The following is a 22,353-nucleotide window of genomic DNA, read 5'->3' as shown; positions in this document are numbered from 1 at the left end:
TCGTAAGAATCTATATGGACAAGTGTCTGTAGGTGATTGTAGGCAAACAAAATGAAATAGTCACTGAGATCACACGGAGTTTTAAAGAATTTGAAGCTGCAACAGATGACTTACTTAAAAGTGCCTTGTTACCTGAGACTACAGAGTGTCATTTTTTAACAAAAATGTTCCAAGAGAGATTCAGAAAACAAGCCTGTCAGTCCAATATCTACAAAAAACAAATAGGTGGAAACTATAATAAAGAACAGTGGACATCTGGATAAATATGACTTATCTGGGAAGAGTTAAAACAGTTTTCATAAAAGGAAGTCCTACCTCGCAAACGTAAGGCTATCCTTTGAGGGGATCAAAAAACATGTGGATAAGGGTGATCTGATTGATCTTGGATTTACAAAAGGCTTTCAACAAATTCCTTCACCAAAGGCTTGTAAGAAAACTAAACAGCCATACTGTAACATGGCTTATAAGTATAAGGTGATGCATGTTGGAGAAAAAAAAATAAACCATTAATTCACATATAAAACAATGAGCTTTGAACTGATTAGTATCAGACAAGATTTTAAGATTTTAAAAGATAGTTCCATGAAAGCATCAACTCATTGGCAGCTGAAAAAGCAGATCAAGTGTTAGCAATGCCAGAGTTAGAAATGAGAAAAGAAAACAGATAATGTCATCGTGTTATTGTATAAATCCCAACTTTTTCTGCAGTCAGATGACTGTGTGGTGTTCCAGACCCTGCCTCAAGAAGGGTATAGAGAAAGACAGCAAGGATAATGAAAGGTATGAGAGCTTCTGTATAAAGAATGACTAATTATCCTATTTGTCTTCCCTTGAAAGTAGATGACTGAGGTGGATATGACAGATATCTATAAAGTAAGTGGAAAACATTACAAATACACTTGGTAGCTGGAGATTGCTTGTTCAGTGTCTGACACAAGAAGCAGGGGATGTCAGACAAATCTGTAGGATCCAGATTCAAACAAGAGGTGATTTTTTTTAATGTCACAGTATAGTTAGGGATGACTTCCTACAATCAGCTATAAATACTAAAAGTTATGTGGGCTCAAGAGGAGACTGGAAAAGTTCATAGAAAAGAAATTTATAACTGTTACTAAATACAAAGGAACTGCATCTGGCTGAGGAATTTCTTGAGTGCTAGTCACTGCAGGCCGCCTGAGGAAACTAGTGTACATTTTCCATGTTCATGTTCTTTTTCCTGAGCAATCATTTTTTACCCTCTATCAGAGACAACATTTCAGGATATATGGCCTCACTGAAGTCTAAGTACTGTTACTTAGCTACTTTAAGTTTACCAGAGCTCATCAGTGCTAACGTGCTAGAATTTCGTACTGGCAGTTCTTGAAAGCAGATGGGCAGCTGGGGGTTTGACCTAGATTTTTTTTTTTCATAAAGATCTTATCATAGAAGATCAGATTCAAGCCAAATCTTTGTCTGTATTTTGGCACAGATGAATGTTGGCATTTGTAACTTGCTGAGTTGATAAAGTTGAGTTTTGTCACACCGAATTTTTATCAGTTGTTGCCTACACTCGGATCTTTTGGTTTTAGAGAAAACGATGGAGATGAGGGCAATGGTTAAGTGGCTGTGTTTGCTGTTAACTTTAAATTTTTCAGTGGTCTTCAAATCTCTGAATTGATGCTATTTATTTGTGTTATAGAGACCAAATAGAAACCAAAATGTCATAAACCCCATGAATGACTCCAATTTTAATGATGATGTGTCCAATTTCTGACCAGCATTTAGAAATCCCAAAGGAGGCAGAGAATGTACAAGAAGATAAGACTACTATTAAAAAGCAAGATATGCTGAGGCATAAGCATTTAAGAAAGTCATATATGGCAAATGGGAGTTGTTAATGCCTATGGACCATTATTTGTTAGAGATTAGGACATAGGAAGCTTTGGGTAGCTTTTTCTTTGGGAAGCTTTTTCTACAAGTATTTGGAGGCGTTCGTAAACAGGGATCAGATTTGATTATCCTTTTTTTACCAAAATGATAAAAAAGAGCCTAATACAAACTAAATACAAAAGCACCCTAGTAATTAAAAACATAAATCTGCCCAGAAATTTATAACATTTGAAGGGTTGATGCATTATAAGGTTCATTTTCTGTAAAAAACAAAATAAAGCAAGAGTATTTTTGTATTTACCAGAGTGCTGTAGAGCATTTTTTGCAGCTACATGCTTAAGAATTTTACTGTCACAAGATTATCTGTAAGAATTTTCATTAGTAAGCAAAAGGAGACAATTTTGTCTAAAGCAAGATTTTGCTTAGGGAAAAACTAAAAAGCATCTGCTATAGCAACAGATCAACATTGCACGAGATAGTAAGGAGCAGCTAGCCCTCTTGAACTGAGTTATTCTAAGTCAGGCTTTTTCACTCAGATGTCGTCTAGCAAAGCTCCTTCAAAGACCATTCCCTTTCTGAGTATGGCTTCTCTGGTAGTATCTTTTAAAAATATTTAATTATAAGTCACACTGTGCTTCTTTTGCCAGAGCCTTTGACTTGCAAGCAGTAAAAGAAAACACTCTTTCTTCCATTAAATCCTGACATTTAGAGAGTGACATTTTCCTCTGTTTGATTAGGGAGCCTGTCTCCACCCAGTCTTTGAGTTACCTTAGTACCTTTTAGATTCCTGACGAAGGGCACAGGCCTAGGTTTAAACCCTCAACAGTTACCAGCTACTTAAATGCAAAGTCATGTAACTTAAACGCCAAGTGTTTCCCATTGCCCTGGCATCTCTGAAGACCTAGAGCCAACCAACCAAACCCACTTTGTACAGGCACCTTTTAAACCACTCCAACTAGATCTGCAGGAGCTCAGCTGTCTACAGTTAGACTACCTTAAGTCAGAACCGGGAACAGAATTGCACCCAGGTCTTGTAATGCAGTGGCTAATTAATTTCTCACTGAATCATTTTTATTCATGCTTATGATAAGGCTACCTTACAATGCAAATCATCTCTTGATAGCATCATTAGAGTGAATTGATATCTCATTCCACTAATCCTCTTCCCTTCCATGGTGGGAAAGGCATAAGAACAGGCATTATTACGGTCCAATAATGCTTCAGGTCATTGCTAAATAGCAGTGCATGCTTCAATATGCTGGGGCTAGAGAGTACCAGCAAAAGAAGCAATTCCAGGACTGGGACATTAAAAAGCTTTTCCTTTTTTTTTTTTTTTTTTTGGCATACCTACAGTGCCGCAGAAAGTGTGTACAGGGTAGAGATGAAAATCCTAAAAAGAGCTTTCAATCTAAGTGTATCATTAATTCAGAGGATGTACATGATGTTTCACTTGAGATTCTGCTTTCTTCTTTGTTTGGAGTATGAATGCAAGAAGTGGGTAAATTAGAGTTTAAAATGTCTGGCACCATTTATTAAAGTAAACTTATGTCCTAAATCATCACTGGGAAATGTACACTTCTTTCTGCTGTTGTTTTTCTGCTGTTGTTTTGATTTAGCTGTCACAAGAGACTCAAGTTTAAATACAGCCTTTTCTGTCTCATGGCCGGGTCTCTTTGTGTGCGTTTCCTCAGCGTTACTTACTTTACTTTGAAGGTGGGCTGAGCGTAGGAATCTGACGAAAGAGTGGGCTGTGCCCTTGGTCTGAGAGAGCTCTTACATTCTTCTGAATGACTACATTTGCTAGTGCAGTACACAGCAGCAGCAACAGTGTGGTGCTCTGGGTCTCCAGCTCTGCCTGGCAGACAAACCTCAGGCTCGCTGAACATCTGCAAGACAAATTTTTCATGTTCTTCTGTAAATGAATGCTGCCTAACTGCACCAGGAAAATGGGCACAGGGGATTACATCTGCATTGCTATGACTGGAGGGGCGCCTTGGGGCTTTAGATTGCAAGGTGGCAAGGAGCAAAAGCAGCCTTTGCAAATCGCCAAGGTAGGATCATGAGAGAAAGATGTCAGTGTTTTGTGAACACGTGTGAAGAGAACAGTTTGTTAAATATATACTGCCTTGGGTGAAATTGTTGCTGTGGGTTGTATTGTGATGCTTGTTTGAATGTGCTCACACATTTTGCAGAGATTCTACAGGTGCTGATTGTGTTCGTTTCAATAAAAGGGATGATTACATTTAGATAGTTAACAGGTATTGCAAACATTGTCTTGAATGTAAAAGTTTTGAAACTGTGAGGTGTTGTATGCCTTTCAGCTCCTATTCAACTCACTGTATGATTTGAATGTTCTCAGCATATCGCAACACTGAATCTCATATTAGGAAATGCTGTTTCAGTCATCTATTTATGATACTTCTCTTCTCTAAGCATAGAATAAATACAGCTTTATCATGAGAAAATGTTCTTACTATTTTGGGAATCCCGGAAAGCATTACACTGAGTTATCTCTGTTTTTGGAAAGTTAGCTGGTCTTAGGAGCAGCTTTAACAGAAGCCAAACATTTCCTTTTATATTTCATGAACAACATTGAAAATTACTGAATGCTTCATAAATTATCTTCATGGATAAAAAGAAAGCAAAAGAGATAGCAGAAGTTCAGAATAAACTGAAGTAAGTCCCTGGAGAATTGGTAACCCCGAGTTAAAAAATAATACTTTAAAAAGTAGCGCTGCTAAAAATCATTGCTCATGCCATTGCAACAATGAAGATTTGTCATGGTTATTGAGGCTTATGTAACTGTATGGAGCTGTGTTCTGTTTTCCTAGACAAGGGGGACAAATTTTGTCCAGAGCTCTGGGATCAGCAAAATACCATTGGCTGAAACAGTACTGGGACTGCTCACCATACAATTCTCCCTTCTTAAATTGAGAGAGATTAAAATATGCCTTAGGCTAGAAAAATAGGCAGAGAGACAAGATGTCTAGGGATTTGCAGATCACCTTTTAGTATCTTGGTAGTTCCAGTACACTGAGTGTTAATTTTTCTTTGTATTTTAATATATTATTTTAGATCAGTAGTTCAGCCGTTTAAGCTCTAACTTTTTAAGCTGTCAATATACTTATTAACTAGTTACATCTAATTTACTGGATCAGTTAACTTTTTTTCACAAATAGCAGAACAGTATGTGTAAATCTACGTCATCTTATAAAAGAAGGTCCTTGTAGTTCCTCTGTCAAGAAAAGAACATCTTTCACTATTATTTTCAGTTAAGTCTATAATATTAATCATATTCAGTAAGAGAATTATTTTTATTGAGTTTATGTATCATTTTTTTATTATTGTTAAAGTTTTAGGCTTGTTCTAATATTTTGCAAAACTTGAACATGTTTAAATTTTTTTTTCTACCGATAGGCAACTGTTGCTTCACAAGTAAAGCCACTGATAATAGATAACAGTGGAGTCCTGCCATCTAGTGAAAATTTATAGCTAGAACTTCAAAAATTGTAAGAAACAGTGAAAGGCAACTGCCCTTGATTATGTAAAACTAAAACCAAAAAATCACAGTAATTTGAACACAAGATTATGAATAAACTTTAGTTTTTCTGGCAACTACAGTCCACACCAGATACTTTTTTTTCATATTCACATCCTAAACAGCAGCACTTAAGTCTCGTTTCCCTTTTACCACCAAAATTTGGAGCTTGAGAACTAGAGACATGGTAACAGTTGTGACTTTTCCCTTTTTCTAATGGCAATATCAAAATTTAGGAAACAAGTATATCTATTTTTAGAAAAAGAACAAAGCATGAGTTTGTTTTCTTGAAAATGAAACCAATCAACAGGTCAATACAATACTTTGTAAGAGTACATGTCTATCAGCATGTATGTGTTATAAGCATGGTGGATTGGTTGCAGCTAGGCACTGTGTGACCCTTTTTGGGGAGAGGCAATGTTTTCAGCTTTTCTTCCAGTATCCATGAAAACTGAAACTAATAACACATGAAAGATTAAACAATTACACAGCTATTGCACAGTGATTTTCCTGCTGGCTCCGAGATCCAAAGGTAGTGTTTTCCAAACACGTTTTTTTTTTTAAGTTTAAGGTTCAGCTTCTGCACTAGTGCATATTAATGTAGCTCCATGGAACCGAAGGGTCATTGCCAATTTACACCAACGCAGATTTCGTCAGAAGCGTGTATTTCTCTTTCGGTATCTCAGCTCAGCAGGAAAGCTGTGAGGGGTTGCTCTCGTTGTTGCTGAACACAGCCTGAGCGCAATATACCCCTGCACAGCTGCTGAACTGCACTCAGGCCCCAGTCATAAGCAGAGCAGGGGTTGTGATATGGATCTAAAGGGGAGAGGGAAGTAACACGGGGGGAAGTGAGACAATCCATGAAATTGTGGCAGGATACAAAAATCCCAAATTCACACTTATCTACACTTGGTAAAGGAAATACACTATTTTTAAAGCTAATGAAATAAGTCATTGCAGTTCACTACCAGAAGCAACTTTTACCAGTTTGGCTTATGACTGCTTTTTGAAAATATTGTTTTGTCATTTTTAACAAGAAAAGTGTAGAAAAATTGTTTGTTTCTTGCCCAGCTCTTAAACTGTATAGGCAAGTAGCATTCCCACTAAAATCAATGAGATTGTAGTATAAAGTGCCATCTACCATTATCATGCTAAGTGTTAACAGAGAGAAAGAAGCCTTTTGCCTTCCCAAGAAATATCTTGTGGTGTATTTTCTCACCAGCACATAAAATAGGAAATTTTCATCTGCAAAGAATTTTCAAACCATTAAATTAGGTTCAAGACATCTCCATAATTTGTTAATTGTGAGATTGCAACAAATGGAGATTTTTTTGAACTATCGTAAAGTATCACGTTGCTTTGTCTATTTATAACTCTTATTCAGAACGTGCAGTTTTTAAAAACATTTGACTCTTTTTCCATAGAAGCATACAAAATGCTTACCCACCCCCCAACTCGAACCGTGGATCCTTAGATCAACTTATTTTGTTAAGTCTGCTATTGTAAACAGTTCACAAAAAAAATTGTCCATTAAAAATAGTTTGCATAATCTTTATATGTCCAAATACATCAAAATGAACTAAAAAATATCTTTTAAATGCACTGTCAAAGGGGACACTGTGCTAAAGAAAGCTATCTAATAAACGAATGTTCTGGAAATAAAAAAGGTAATTGGGAGTACTAAACAAAGGAAAACGGTGGTTGTATCACTTGTGCTGTGCATGTACAACAACAATAAAACATGTCAGTGTAGCACGATAGAGTACCTTTTCCAAAGCAGGAAACGGTTTGGAAATCTCAATATAACAGTGACCCTAGATGGTTAAGAATTCCAGATATATAAGAGCAAAGTGACATGTGATGTCCCTTCTGTTTCCACTATAACATACATGAAAGAATGCTTATTTTTCTCAATATCATGGACATTTTTCCATGTAAATATCTTTGCAGTTTTTAATTTATAAAATATATAAAAACTGTATTTACAAAATCATGGGTGATTTTCTGGACTAGCATTTGAAATAAAGTCCTGTTAATGTTCCTACTAACACTTAACAATACCATCTCTTACATATAGCGCAGCTATATCCTTTAAGAAGCACCTCTCTGGCAACAGATAATTTAATGTAGTTGTCTATAGATGACTGATTTATAATTCAACCATAGTGTAACTCCATTACATTACCTGGTTGCAACAGAAGTACGCGATGTTCAGCATATTCATTACCTACACCAAGCAGCAATTTGATGAACTCATTGTTTATATTTGTCAAAGTCTTGCTAACTAAAGTTTGGGAAATTAACTGAATATTTCTAGTATTCAAGGGTGGTAAGTTCCATCACTTAGACCTCTAACCACTTCAAAGGAAATTCAGTTCTCTTTCTCATATTGGTATCCTAAAAGTAAAAACGAGCAGATGCTTACAAATCCTTATGATCAATTATGCTTAAGACACTGAAGAAACTGATGTTACTCAGAGTGGTGCCTCATTTGTTAGTGATTTCAAATCACGTCAGGTCTAGAAGTACTCTGGTAAATATGTCTATATTCTGATCAACACAGCTATATTTCTACATACGTCAGCAAAAACTACATCTTCAAAGGGAATCATGTTGTCCTATTTTATATCTTTGAGAGTATTCTCATCTCTCCCTGATTCATCAATGGCAGAATATTGTCTAATATAGAGAAACACGTTTTTTTTAAAGTGCTAATAAACTTCATGTAATTTTTCAGCAACTTTTTCAACTAATTTTTTAGAAAAACAGAATGGTAACATTTCCCCTCCTTTAATTTCTACCATACCAGTTTGCCAGTGCATAATTACAATTATACTGCCTATCCTCTAAAATTTCAAGTTATTTCAAAGAACTTAATGGACACTTTGAAACTAATTTGTTTTTGTTTTTTGGAACTGTTTTGAAACTCAGTGTGGTTTTGCACCCTGAAAACCTTTGCTCTATTTCGATGGATGTTCTTTTATGTTGGAACATGCAAAATATCATGCCATTTCCATTCTCCTGTAAATGTTAACTATAGTCCTAATTAATTCTGTGAAATACTTTGATAATTCACAGTTCAAATCCAATGGCTTCAACTAGGCTTCATGCAAAACATGTACATTTTGTGACTATTTTGCCAATTTCTTAAATGGACTGCTACTGCTGCACAGATAGTAGCTTTACCCTTGCCTTAGTAATGACATGTGACAACTGGCTGCTTTGTCATTTTGGACCTGTGCACTTGTCCATGAGAACTCTCTGATTTCAATTCAAGTCTCAGTTTCATCATTTCGGATTCAATGGAACCTGAAACTGAAAGAGAAACTCAAAGACTTGGCAACAACCTCAACCATCAGTGTGAAACGCTGATGTCTGAATTTGATCAGTTAATGTCAGATGCATACAGAGGTGGGCTCTAGTGTGGTTGTTTGGCTTTCTTCCTGTGATTATCTGAAAAACTTGACACATGCGGAACAAGCCCAAGAGACTTTCATCAAGTTGACCTTTACACTTAATTCTAGTAGAGAAAAAATACAGTATAGGGTATGTTAGCACAGTTATGCTTTTGATCCTGAGGTAAGGCAAAGCATGCCACTGGCACATGCACGAGAGGTATGTCAGCGCACAGTTGGCCCACCCACAAAGTACATCAGTGCCACTAGAGTTAAGAAAACACTTTTAAGTCACTGTCATTCTCCTACATTTTCATCACTGACGTGTGCCCAAAATGCCAGGTAGAAACACGGGGTTAGCAGCAGCTGAGGTTCTGCTTGCTACATCCTAGCTGAGACACGGCAAATACATTTGGTGTTATACCTGTGCTCCCAGCTCATTTAAATACCACGTCACACAGATGAGTACAAACCATCAGTTGCCGAAGCAGTTTTTTTGTTTGCCTGCTTGCCTCTGCACTGATGATCTACGAGCACCATGTTCCTCCTGAGATGCAGGAGACGCAGGAAATAACCACTTTGTTTCGGGCCATCTCCAGATGACATTAGAAATCATCTCTGAGTTGGAGTTGGTACTTTGGTGCCATTAGATTCTGAAAATATACTAGTTAATGCATAGTCAAGTAAGATCTTACTGTACGTTAGTGTGTTTGAAAAGAAGATGCATAGATGCAGTGTAAAGGCTCAGTAGTGTACTAACGTGACCCTGCTGATGGTTCCTTATTTGTATCAATGGACATTTTAAATAGAATTTGAATACAACTTCATGCTAATGCAGACAGAGCAAGCCATGTTTAAAACATGCTAGCTGAACTTTGGCTGCAAAGGAGGGGAGTTTAGAGTTAACCTACAAGATTTTAAACACAACTTGCCTTACTTGGACTGCATTTAAAACTGTTTGTTTAAATTTGCTAGCTAATACATTTCCAAACATAGTTTGTTTTCGCAGCCTGGACAGGCTCTTATTCTCAAATTCACTCTTCAGACCATCTGACACAGCCTGTATTTGCTGATATTCAGGAAACCCTGTAAGGCATATTTACATATTCTTTCACATGAAGAGTTATGTGGAAAGTTTTTTTTTTTTTTTTTCCTATCTTTTCCTGAGAGGATTTTGAATCCTTTATGGGCCCTGACCCAATTTAACAGCTGATAACATTTTTTGCGTCTGTTCAGATGACACAGTTCAGCTTCTAAGTAAATGACAAAACTTCCATTGAAAGAAAGGGAAGAACTTGGACTTTGCAGAGGTTAGGTGAATTTATTTTGCAAAATGAAGGAACAAATTAAGTTTCACAAAATCTAACTAAAATACACCACTGCTGAGTAACTGTTCCTGAAAAGCTCTCATTGCTAGTTAGAAACAGAAAAATAACTAGGAAAGAAAACTTTATACACCTTTACCAGCAAAGGCTTATATTCACTTCCCAAGGTTAGGGCTCTGCATTTTCTAGCTCCAAACTTTTGCGTTCCAGCTATTGTGCCAGTGGAAATGTTTAGTACTGAAGTCCCATCTAGTTGTTTAAAAGCTGCAGGCTGAACCAGCACATGATTGTACACCCTATTTTAGATATACAGAACTACATACCAAGCTGGTTTTGGCATGCTTTCCACAGTATTTAGACAAATACAAGCATGCTTTGGATACATGGAAGTATTCTGTGTTTGTTTCTAACAGATACTTTCCCAACTCTCATGCTAGGAGAGTTTTCAATGGAATAGAATGAACGACACAATTCACACTGATTTAAACCGAACAAGTTAAAAAAAACAAACAGTGTATTCCTACTAAATCAGATTAGTTGCTTTGTACAGAGCTTTGCCCCATTGTTTAGGTTCTTTGCTGGAAACATTTAAAGTACACTGCATGACATTATTATATTTCATTGTTCTGTATTTTCTGCCATTGCATTCTTATTGTGAATGTGAATGTAATAGTAAGACTTTTGGCCAAGTTCACAGTAAAATATCACAACAGGAAATGCTGTTTACAAAACCCTTTAGGATTGTGTCAGATTGATGGAGAGGATACTGCAAGCAATTTATGCAAATCATAGAGGGCTTTCTTCCAATCTCAGCGTGCTTCAGATTTACTTTCTAGAGCAGAAATCTGTGTTAGGGACCATATTTCATGGGTTAAATGCTTAGCACTCTATAAAGTGAGACTGATTCACAGAGATAGCTTCTACTTTAAAAGGAACAATTCTGTGCAGGGAATTAACTGTGGACAAAAATGATAACATTTAGATTGCAACCAGTACTGTTTGTTAGCTGGAACAGAACAGGCATTAAAGAAAAGCCCTGGATATCAGCTTGAAGGTTTTAAATTTCAGACCTAATGTACACAAGTTACACAGTGGATTTCTTTTTCCTTTTCTGTAATTTTTCCCATCTGTCCCATTTCATTAGAATCTGCAGTCCATAAGCAGTGTGGATGTTAGGAAGACGCTAACGCACGTTTAGACTGAAACACTTCAGCATGCACCAAAAAAAAAAAAAGTGTTATCCTTTGGTTACCTGCCAATATAACATGGTGTTGAGCATGAAAGCCAAAAATCTTCAAAACACCTCAGCACCTTACTCCCAATGGGGTGCTAAGAAGAGTGAAGTGGCTGCTTTATTTGTTGCTTATGTGGAAGGAAAATTGCAACGAAAAACTGGTTTTAAGCTCTCCAGAGTTGATAGGCTCATACCCTGAGCTCTCTATGTGCTGCATTTCTGGGCACAGTACAGGATCTTCTTCTCTTGTTTAGCAGGGAAGCACTGCCTACAAATCTTTCTACTTCCATAGAAACATATTTTGAATCCTTTAAATTTCCTTCTTTGTTTGGTATCTCCTTGCTACATCTGGGTTGGGGCAACTGAAGCATGGGTAACCTTCTCCTTCAAAAGAGTTACGTCATCCTGGACAGTGCAGTTGTGGAATTGTTATTTTATAAACTTGTCTTTTTGTAAGTAAATTTCAGAAATATGGTCCCATTTAGGAAGCTGGATACTTTGGTTTTTGTAAACATGTTTTTTATTACAATTCATTAGCAGATGAACCGTTGGTGGGTCAAAACTCTGAGCAAAGTAGATAAGTTACAGTTTTCTATATGGATCATCTGTCTTGATGGTTTCATTTCGTATGTTCTCTATATACATAAACATGTCATGTATGTCATGAATGGCTACAATACAGAATTTCAAGAAAGAAAGTTTCTAAAAAAAAAAAAGGAAGACAATCATATGTCCATTGCAGTACTCGATAGTAAAAAAGAAAAACAAACTGAACGACAAGCGAGCATAATTTTGTAACACCAAATTCCCCTTTCCTAGTACTGTTGCACAAGGAGTACCAGGAACCGCTTGTTGTCTGTAGGCAAAGGTGGAAGAGAAGAATCTTTGTTTTAAAAACCAAACAGCTGAAATTACTATAAAGGACTCCTTAACAAAGCAGTTGCATTTTTTCCCATGAACTCAATGGGCAAATTGCCATTGACCTTAAAGGGCAAAGGATTGAGTGTTAAGATGTATTATATAGGATAGATATTTAATTAGAAGCAGATATTATGAATAAAAATCCTCATTGGGAAGGGTGTAGCAGCTTTTGCTAGAGATCTATTTCCTACAATATTCTTTGTCTAGCAGAAGTAATTCCCTTCAAAGGAAAAAAAAGAAACTTAATAAAAACAGACTTCAGGGTATTCCAGTAACACTGTTGAATAATGTAACTTTTTTTTTTTTTTTTTTTTGATTTATTTGGTAATTGTATATTTTACTTCCAAGCTGTCTTGGAAGTCTTTGTAAGCACCAAGATACACTTCTGAGTTGAAGACATTTCAGTTTGCCAATTTATAAGAAAGTGAAATGATTGCTAATAAAAGGTATTCGACTGACATTACTAGATACTTGAGACACTTACTGATGGGCATACAGTATCGGTGTAAGCTAAGGAGGGAATTTAGGCTGTGGACATATCTCTCAGTTGCAAACTTTTATTGGTTGAAGGGACTACTTGTAACTGCCCTCTTGCTTCCTTCAGCTCTGCAAATAGGTTTGTGTCAGTTGAAATAGGCTGGTATTTCTTAAACAATGTATATACCAGGGCTTTGCTAACTCACCTCATTTTGACCAAGAGCTTAGGGACCAATCATTAGAGCAGCTCATCTACATGATTTGAAGTGTGGAAACATCCACCTTAGCACAGGGAGGAGGAAAGAGAGGAGTGCCAAGCAGCTCTGGGTGGCAACCTTTTCAGCATGCACAGCTGTGGCTGGACAAAGCAGACAGTGACTCCTTGAGTTGGCACACCTAACTTGCAGATGCATTTTCAACAGTTGAACTGGCATCACTTTGGAAAGGCTCTAAGTGTCCTGCAAAAACCTGCTTTTCTTCCAGAAGAAAAGCATCCAAATGGAGAATTGTGCAATGGTAATTATAGTGGTTGCCTATGCCTGTGTTTCCTGGATCTACCGTATTCAAGGGGATTCACTGTCATGAGTTTTATTAGCTTTACTCAACCACTAACACTAGTGCTCCTGAAGACATATCTCTATTTATCTGTCTATACAAACTTAAATCCTTCTTCTCTGCAAGAAATTCTTTCTCTGCTTTCTCTTACGATTCTCTCAGAAGTACTTTTATTTGAATATAGAAATACAGCTACTTACTTAAGCATTGCTTTCAGTGAACTCACTGAAAATTGAGGCCAAACAATGCCTAAGAATTTAAACCTTGTTGCTTGGTTAGAATAGTGCCTGTCACTTCCAGACCTCTGGACTGAAATAAATAAAAGAAACCTTCTGCTTTGCAAGAACTCTCTCATCGCTGAAATCTCTGAACTACTAGAGCATAACAGATGTGGCTGGAATACACTGATCAGCATTTTGTTCCACAAATTACATTTTCCTATTCTGCAGAGAGAACTTCAAAGACTAGCTGCCATAAGCCACTGATTTAATTACAGAGGATGCATATGGAAATAATCTGAAAGGATAAATAGCTTTATATATTATCATATATTCATAATTATCTCCCTGCACACTGGAAAGAATACTCCCCGAATGCATAGTGTAAGACCTGCTTATAAAACTCTTCAAATTAGAAAAAGCTATCATTAATCAAGGATATTTTAAGCAAAGTCTAAAATATAGCATTGTTTAATGTCTAAGACCCTTACAGAGAAGCAGCTGTTCCACACCCCTCACTGTGGAAAACCCAAGGTTTTAGAATTGTTGACTTGTATGAAAAAAAAAAGAAAAAAAAAAGATACCTAGCTAATTAGCATGGTTTCACCTAAATTTTCATTCAGAGGAATGAATCTATTATGCTGATCACTACAAAACAAGTAATTCACAAACTTGTGGGAAGGTTTGTTATAATAATGCCTAATAAAATTGAGCCATTTGTTTATGAAGCAAAATGTTATTTTTAAAGTTTTATTTCATGGGATCCATACTGTCAGCCAAAGTCTGCATTTAGATGTGCTGTGCATATTTAGGGGTATCATGAGGAAGATACTAGTCATTAAACTGAGATAGAAATCACATCTAGAGCACTTTTCCTTTTCAAGTGCCCAAATCCCATTGCTAAGTGAATTAGCAGCGTGCAATTACATCCAGGCTGAATAATGACCTTTTCATGATACTGACATATTATTGATTATCACTAGATGGTGCTATTATTCACAGTCCCCAAAATCACAGGTAGCTGAATGTAAAGAAAGATACACCTTTGAGAAATTTTGGTTGTTAGATTTAGTATTTTCTTACTGGAGCTGTTGAGTATTGTTCAGTTCAGCAACTCTCAGACTGAGTAATTTCAAAGTGTAGAATTAATTCATTCAAGGTAAATATGTAAACAAATCAAGAATCACATATTATCCAATTAATCAAGCTCTACATCCCTCATTGCTTTTTTCAAGCCATTTCAGTTCTTCCTGTCACATCTACTTATTAAGCCCTGCATACAAACAGAATATAATCTCTTGAAGGAGGGCCCCATAAATTTGTACTAGGGTTTGATTTGTGATTTTGTAATACTATAATTAGGTCACAATTTTTTTTTAATGTAACTAAAAAAGAAATATTTCAGAAGGCCTTAAGAAAGAAGCAGACATAATCCTTTAAAGAAAGAAAAAATCATTATCTGTTTTTCATCATATAATCATTTAACATTACACACTACTATGTAATACATGTAGTGAAATAACAAAAGAGAGTAAAAAAAACAAGCATTATATCAAACCTAAGTTTCTTCCAGCCCAGTATGAGAAGGGCCAGGGCTGGGAGCAATGGAAAACTTAAGAAGTCTCCCAGGTCTTGTATACAATTTAATCTGAACTTTGAAGTATTTTTTTTTTCTTCTCTTCTAAATTCCTCATTATCTTGCTTTTCCTTTTCCCTCCCTTAATTTTTGTCATGACTTCAGCCTGCAATACTAGCCCTTCTAAAGATGCATCCTTGAACAGCTAGGGATGTTGGAAGTCCACCTGAGTTTTTCAGCTTCTGCCCATTTTTACTTGAATATTTTGAAATTAAGAGATCACTATAAGTCTGATCCAACATATTTTTCCATGACTGCATCTTTCCTTGAAAAGCCCTCATTCAGCTCCTACATGTGCTAGATTTTTAAGTCACTTCCCAGATTCCCAACATAATGTTACCAAAAGATTTCTGAATTAAACGGCACAGTCTGTGACTACAAAATGATTTGACTTTAAAACATCTTGCCAATCCACAGACGCAAATATTTCCCAAACTCTCAGACTTACAGCTTTCTTCATCTATATTTACAGCAACAGTGAAAAACAATGAAGTGAATCTAAATCTAGCGAGAGGACCTTGCATGCCTCTTTTTCTATACAGGCAAGAACAGTACGAAGGGTATGATAATTAAGCCCAAGGAGATGGTCATCTTTGTGGCCTGATATTTTTTTTAGTGTTACTACTTGAACAAATGGAGCACTGAAATGCTCTGCCTGAGAACAATGGTGCTGAGCCCCGTACCACCCTCCTGGGTCATTCAGTTGTTGTTTGCTTCCAATCCTGATTTGCATAAGAGGCCTGGAAAAGTTGCAGGGACTACAAATTAGCACAAATTGATATTGGGTGCTAATTGACTCAAGAGAAAACTAAAGATGCATTGGCCTGTTCAAATCAGGCTTGAATTTAGGCCTTCTGGGTTCCTGCATCAGCCAGCTCTGAAGAATTAATCCCTGGCACAGTTCACCAGCCGCTGGGTCCAGGGATAAAAATAGAGAGGCAGTGACTGGACCAGGTTTTAGCACAATCTCAGCTGAAACTGAACAGGGTGGGAAGGATCCCTTCCTCTTACGAAAAATATTTTATTTTCAAGTGTTGTAGGCTACAACACGGCAATCAAACTCATCTAAAATAAGAGCCAAACTAAATGTCTCCCCAAAGCCTTTTACTGCTCTAGACCCAAGCATTTTTTCAAGGCTGTAAAATGTTCATAATTCCATTTTTTGTGTGCTGCATCTAAAACAAGGAACAACATTTATTGCAATGACTGGATGAATCATGCTGACGGTCACAGCTTTACCTCTACAAACCATGCAGAGGCAGCTACCTATTGCTCCGGTTCTATGCAATGTCTCTTGCTTGTCTGTTACCCAACTAAAAAGCTTCCTCTCATTGGTTTCCACCAAATCATGATGAGTGAGCCTTCAGATGAGACCTGAGCTCTCTGGCATCAACAGCTTCTTATGATATTAGGATTTTTTGTAATCCACAGATTGTGGGACTGAGTTTAATACCTGGAGAAGTTCTTCATTCTGCACATGGTGGAAATACTGTGCCAATAGGTTTCTTAGTGACATCTACTCCCTTTTGTATTGTAGCATTGTTGTACACCTTACTGGGAGAGGAAATGATATACTGCAAAATTCCCTCTGTTTTTATACTTTTATAGCACTACAGAAAGGAACAATCCCTTAGGGATTTGCACAACCTCACATTATAGCTACACATCACTTAAAGCAAAACCTATGTTGGTCCAACTGAGTTAGTTTCATTTAAAAGCTTCCATGATCTTTCTTGATTTCTCTAATTTTACATTTGCAACATGCTCTCAGGCCAGAGATAAAGTTTATTTCAACATGCAGCTTCCTGGTTTCTTCCATACAAAAAGGAAAGAACTGAAAAACAGTTGCCTCTGATACAGTGACGTGAATATGCTCTTGCTGAAGTGTTTTCTTTAAATTACTTATTAGGCTTAAGTTAATATGAAAAAGGTAAGTTTCAGGGCAAAATAATAAAGAGAAGAGGAAACTGAACACTGATTCTGACACCAAATTCAATTTATGAAGGCACTGACCTATGACATCTGATTAAAGACTATGCAATCCTTAAAAAGTATGCTTCCCAGAGAAACTTGAGAAGATACCAGCAATTCATATAGCAGGCCCTGTCCCTCAAAATTGTATTAATAAGAGCAGTGTCAACAAAGTTATAACTTTTCTGAGGCAATCTGAGTCAGATTATTTCTTTCATGTGAAAGAGAGCACTGCACATTTCTACATTGCTCTTCAATTGCTTAAAATGCCACTTTTCAGTTGATCTTTAAATGACTTCTTTAATCAACAGTACGCTGAAATTCGCATCTGACTCTAAAGGTTTCTTAAAGAGAGCTAGAAACAGTGCCATGAGTTAGGTAATTGCATCACCCATCAATTTCCAATGCACGAGGTAATGTGAATCATAGGGAAGCACTTGCTCAAGAAACAAATCCAAAATACAGAACCGATCCATATAAATAACTTTTTGGTTTCTAGCTGTGCCTTCACAGGTTCCTCCTAGCCTCTATTCCCTTTCTTTGGTGTTTGGCATTTGGAAGAGTGCTGCAGATCAGGGCTGGCTGCCATTACCACAGGTTTCCTGAAACTCCTTCTAACAATCCTTCATGAACAACATACTGTCATATTGTCAGATATTCCTTCAGATTATTTCTTCTTTCACTAGTAAATGCTGAAAGCAGAAGAATGCCTATGAGAGGAGAAGATAGAATGATTTCCATTTCCTGTTCTCTATGTGTCTCATCTTTTTAAGCTAGTATTTGACCTCTGTTGGGAGTTTCCACAGATCTAAAGGGAAATAATACATGAAGGATTTTGTTTTAGCAGCTGCCAATCCCTTAATTTCACATGTATTTACAAAAAGTGCCTCTTAACTCAGTACAAAATACATTTTTTTTGTTGTTTGCTTCTGTAGCAAAGGCTGTGTTCAGTCTCAAGACCAAATCATGAAGATCTGTCACAGTTCCAGATTTATCTAATCAAAGTTACTCAGAGGTTCCATATGGCTGTAACAATGCAACTGAGTTAGATTGCAACAAAGCTGGAATAACAGAAGCCTTGCAAAATGAAAAGGAATGCTTTTGTCCTAAAGTCATATAACCGTAGAGCTGTCAAAAAACTATGTTCGGATGAAATATTCTGAATGACAAGTAGGTATTTTATAGCCACATGTTAATCTTCTCAAACGGGATGAGTTATTAAATTAAATCCTTAGAAAGGGTAGTTCTTTTATGTGTGCTTATGTTTTCCAGATGTTTGATAGAGACAAGACTATCCTGCTCATTTGCATATGCTTGTTTCTTTTGTTATTATTTTCAGAAAAAATTTTAAAACTCATTATTATTCTAACATCTGAGTAAGATTTGAAAATCTTCTTTTATTTTAGTCCCAGAGCATTTTTCAATTATCTTTCTTAATTGTTATTTCTACAATTTATTGTTTTGGAAGATGAGGAAAAGAACAGAAGTCTATCGTGACTTCAAGTTCTAACTTCTATTTCAGTAACTCTACAGAATAGGCCATTACTCTGCAGCATAACAATAGAGAAGGTGATGGAGCTGCGCTAGAAGAACTGTAGTGCATTTTCAACAAAGTCCAGGAGGCATAAAGGAAGGTCACAGGCGAGAACATACTTGTAATTTGGAGTAACACAGTATTCTTCAGAATGATCATACTCTTAGCAGATTTTAGATCTTTAAGGTCTTAAAATGGGAAGGTTCATTAGCAGCAAAATCCAGAGTCAATTGAAATTAATTAAACAAGTAGGATTTTGTCCTAGGTTTTGTCCCCATTAATTGGATTTAATGCTTCTGGAAGCTTAGTAAAGTTATAATGCACAGAAAATATGATGCCTTTAAAAAACACTAAGCTTTTTACTTGTGCTCTTCCATTACATAATAATAGGTAATGCAGAAGCACTTTCACACTTCGGTTCCTTGTCTTCAGGAAATGGAGATGTACCCATACATCTCCTGTGTGTGACTGTCTCATTGGTAGACCACAGTTGACTGATATTTTGTAAGCCAGACATCACTTAATAGGAATACTAGCAACAGCAGTGATTGTTGTCTTTCATATCTAGCGGAATGCTTTTATACAAAGTACACCTATGCTGCAACAAATAACTGTGCTTCAAAGTGAAATAATACCACTTCAAATTGCCATCTCCTTTTTCGAGGCCCTTCCTTCTTGACAAAACCAGAGTGTTGCAGAAAGTTACTGCTGTGCATTCAGTACACGCCAGGGTCCCTGCTAGGCCAGCCCCTGAGTGACCCTAGCAGGAAATGTGCGCCTGGCAGGTCTGACCACCTGCAATCATTTTACTTTTTAAAGTCTATTTGTAGGAGAGAGACTACTTACAGTGTCCCAACCAAATTCCAAGTTGTGCCTTGGATCTGATTACATTAGTTACCCCATGCCCCTTCCTGTTTTGAGAGTTTTATTTGGAAAATATTACTTTACCTCCTAAAAGACACACATACAGTGGTGCTCTGGCATAGGACAGCTGCATTTCATGAATGTGTGGACTGCAGACTTCTGTGTGTACAGCTGCATCTGCAAGATAGCTGACATGTCTTCAAGCTGGCACAGATTTTGGCCAAATGTCATTAAAGCACTTTAGAGTGGAATGAGAGCTGCCATATTATGCTTGGGTTAGTACATCATAATAATATTTCAGAAAGATAATTAAATGAATAGAAAATGTATGCCAAAGATCTGCTTGAAACAATACTCAGTCTCTTTTATTACTCCAGAATTGTTAAAAATGGCAGCATTAAAAACCAACTGTCTCTTTCCCAAGCTACATGCCTCTTGGATTTCCTTAAAAACTCAGTCTTTACAGATCCTTAATAATGCAACCATTGTAATTCAAGAACGCTCCCCTGCTGGTTTTGATTAATTTATTTTAACAACACAGAAGAAGTCTGCTGTAGCTCCTCTGGTAATACAAATCTGTGTCACAAAGAATTCTGTTGTCTCCACCTCTCTAATAAACTATAGTGTCAGGGTTCAGAGCTAAATGGATTGCAATACAACTTAATTCATCTCTACTCTTGCATCTGAATTTAATATCAGTTCTTTTCCCCTTCAACCCTTAGCTCGTTTGTATTTCTATTCCAATTTCCCATCCAAGTAGCACTTCCAATTAAATATTTTAATTTGTATGCAATAACACCCATTTTACACAATTAAAATTAATATCCTGAAAAAAATACCCATGGTCAGATATCTTAAAAAAATAAAAAATAATCATGGCTTTCTTGCCAACTTTTAAAAAATTACTGCAAGTAACGCCATGTGCTCTTTTTCTTACACTACTAGATTCTGAAGACTGGTTCCCACCTGAGTTACAGCCTACATTACAAGTAGAATACATTTCTGCATGTTCTCGATTGCAAAATTATTCCATCCAGAAGAGGAAAAAACCCAAGCAATCCTAATGTTTTAATGTTTCTATCTTTTTTCATATGGTATCAGAGGAACTTTTACTTCCTAGTTGCAAGGCTAATAGAAGAACCTTGGAAGGACCGCAGTCAGTTTGAAAATGAAATACATATTGAAGGCACCTAAACAGCAGTTACAGTTCCTAAAGATGGAAATTCAGTAGATGTACAAATAGCTGCTTTTAAAAAGCAGGGGTTTTCAGAGGTTTTAGCAATTGTTGCAATGTCATATAATTGTTTTCCCAAATTCTAGGAACAGGTGAATACTCCAGCATTCATGTAGTATGATGATTTTTGGGAATTGTACCACACTCGAACAGAAATTGCTGTTAGCTTGCTTATACAATTACATACACTTGAACTGTTTTCTTTACACATAAATATTAAATACTTCTTTGTTTAAACTCACTCATTTAAACATTAAGTAAAATGAAACTAAACAATTTCCAGGCTGTTTCTTACAGATTTCTGATAAACTAGATGCTCCTTTGACATATCACATGTAATTTCAACAATACTCCTACGTGTGACTGTATATACAGATGCTTTAGGCTAACATTAAACAATGTTCTATAGCTATGAGTGTTTTTGTAATCCAAATAAAGTAGGTAGTGTTTTTATAACTATCAATTCTTGGGTTATGGAGAATGTCTTCAAATAGAAATGGAAAGAGGTTTATCATTACAAACAGGTCTCATTCCCTTAAAAGGAAGTTGTTTCTTTTTTCTTCTGCTTCTTTGGAGAACTGGCTACAAACTGGGAATGGTTATTGTATGACTCATTTGAGAGGAATAGCTACAGTGTAAAAAGTTCAGAAAGGATTTTAATAAAACCAAACCCAATTATCTTCTGTTTGGGGCACAGTAAGGATAGATTTAAAGTGGAAAATATCGCATTTTTCAGAATGTTGTAAATCAACGTAATACAGTAATGTTTTAAAGGGAAGGGGAAAAAGGTCAGGAAAAATAAAGCATTTACCGTTACTCTCCGTTCTACAGATGAGACAGAATTCTCCTTTCAAATGCAAACTTTACATTTACTTTATTCTGGTCTGGCCTTAAAGTGAGCTCCTACACCCACCGATGCAAATCACTGACTGCCAAAAACATGCAGCAAACTTGGGAATCATCACTCACTCAGCTATGCACAGATAGTGCAGCTCTTCCACTGCGCCCCACATACTTCAGCTTCTTGGAACTTCCTCAAAACCCCAACACTGTAAGTCCAACTGTTCACAGTAATAAAATTATTTGACATGAAGCTACTTTAATTACATAAATGGCTATGCTGTGGACATTCGAGACTATAAATGCTACAAGTAAATATTATTGTTTTATTTCTTTTATTGTTCTCTCCCCTGACAGCTTAAAGGATACAATAGTAAAGTTAGGACAGAAAAAAGCCCTTTTCACCTTAAACTTCTGTTATTGTTTATGATTAAGCAACTGAAATTTTTGGCATAGCACAAAGATGTGAAAGAGGCAGTCTTATACCTTGTAACTTTTGTTTACTGTGCTATTCAAAGGGGAGGCTGATCAGAAAGCACGAGGCAGTACTCAAGTGATCGTTGTATTCTTTCATTATAAACCCCATCTTAGATTTTACAAATTGATGCATGAAATCACATCTCCATCATGTCACTTAAAGTTCTGCTTTTCTGTGTGCTGCAACATTCAAGTATCCTATTTTTTATTTACAAGTGGGAAACTGGTGTTATGCCTCAAAACTAATTTTTAATAGTGCTTGTGA

General features: G+C 36.5%; 1 protein-coding gene and 1 long non-coding RNA gene across 3 annotated transcripts in view; one reads left to right on the top strand and one right to left on the bottom strand.

Annotated features, from left to right (window-relative positions):
* The first annotated feature begins 3,623 nt into the window (after positions 1–3,623).
* Positions 3,624–22,353, top strand: part of SYNPO2 (synaptopodin 2) — a 92,963-nt gene continuing 74,233 nt past the window's right edge. The window contains exon 1 of one of the 2 annotated variants that reach the window (XM_080591606.1): positions 3,624–3,920. In XM_080591606.1, coding sequence (XP_080447732.1) covers positions 3,792–3,920 — 129 coding nt within the window. In that variant the 5' untranslated portion in view covers positions 3,624–3,791. The remainder of the gene's footprint in view (positions 3,921–22,353) is intronic. The other variant, XM_080591605.1, reaches the window with a different exon arrangement.
* LOC308194985 overlaps positions 4,089–22,353 on the bottom strand; it is a 64,072-nt gene continuing 45,807 nt past the window's right edge. The window contains exon 5 of the long non-coding RNA XR_013951115.1: positions 4,089–22,353. This exon is cut by the window's right edge and continues 22,617 nt beyond it. This is a non-coding gene — a long non-coding RNA (uncharacterized lncRNA).

The sequence above is a fragment of the Anser brachyrhynchus genome (genome assembly GCF_964034855.1).
Source record: "Anser brachyrhynchus genome assembly, chromosome: 4".
NCBI classification, from domain to species: Eukaryota; Metazoa; Chordata; class Aves; order Anseriformes; family Anatidae; genus Anser; species Anser brachyrhynchus.
The sequence above is the reverse complement of the archived record's forward strand: the minus strand, read 5'-3'. Positions and strand labels throughout refer to the sequence as shown.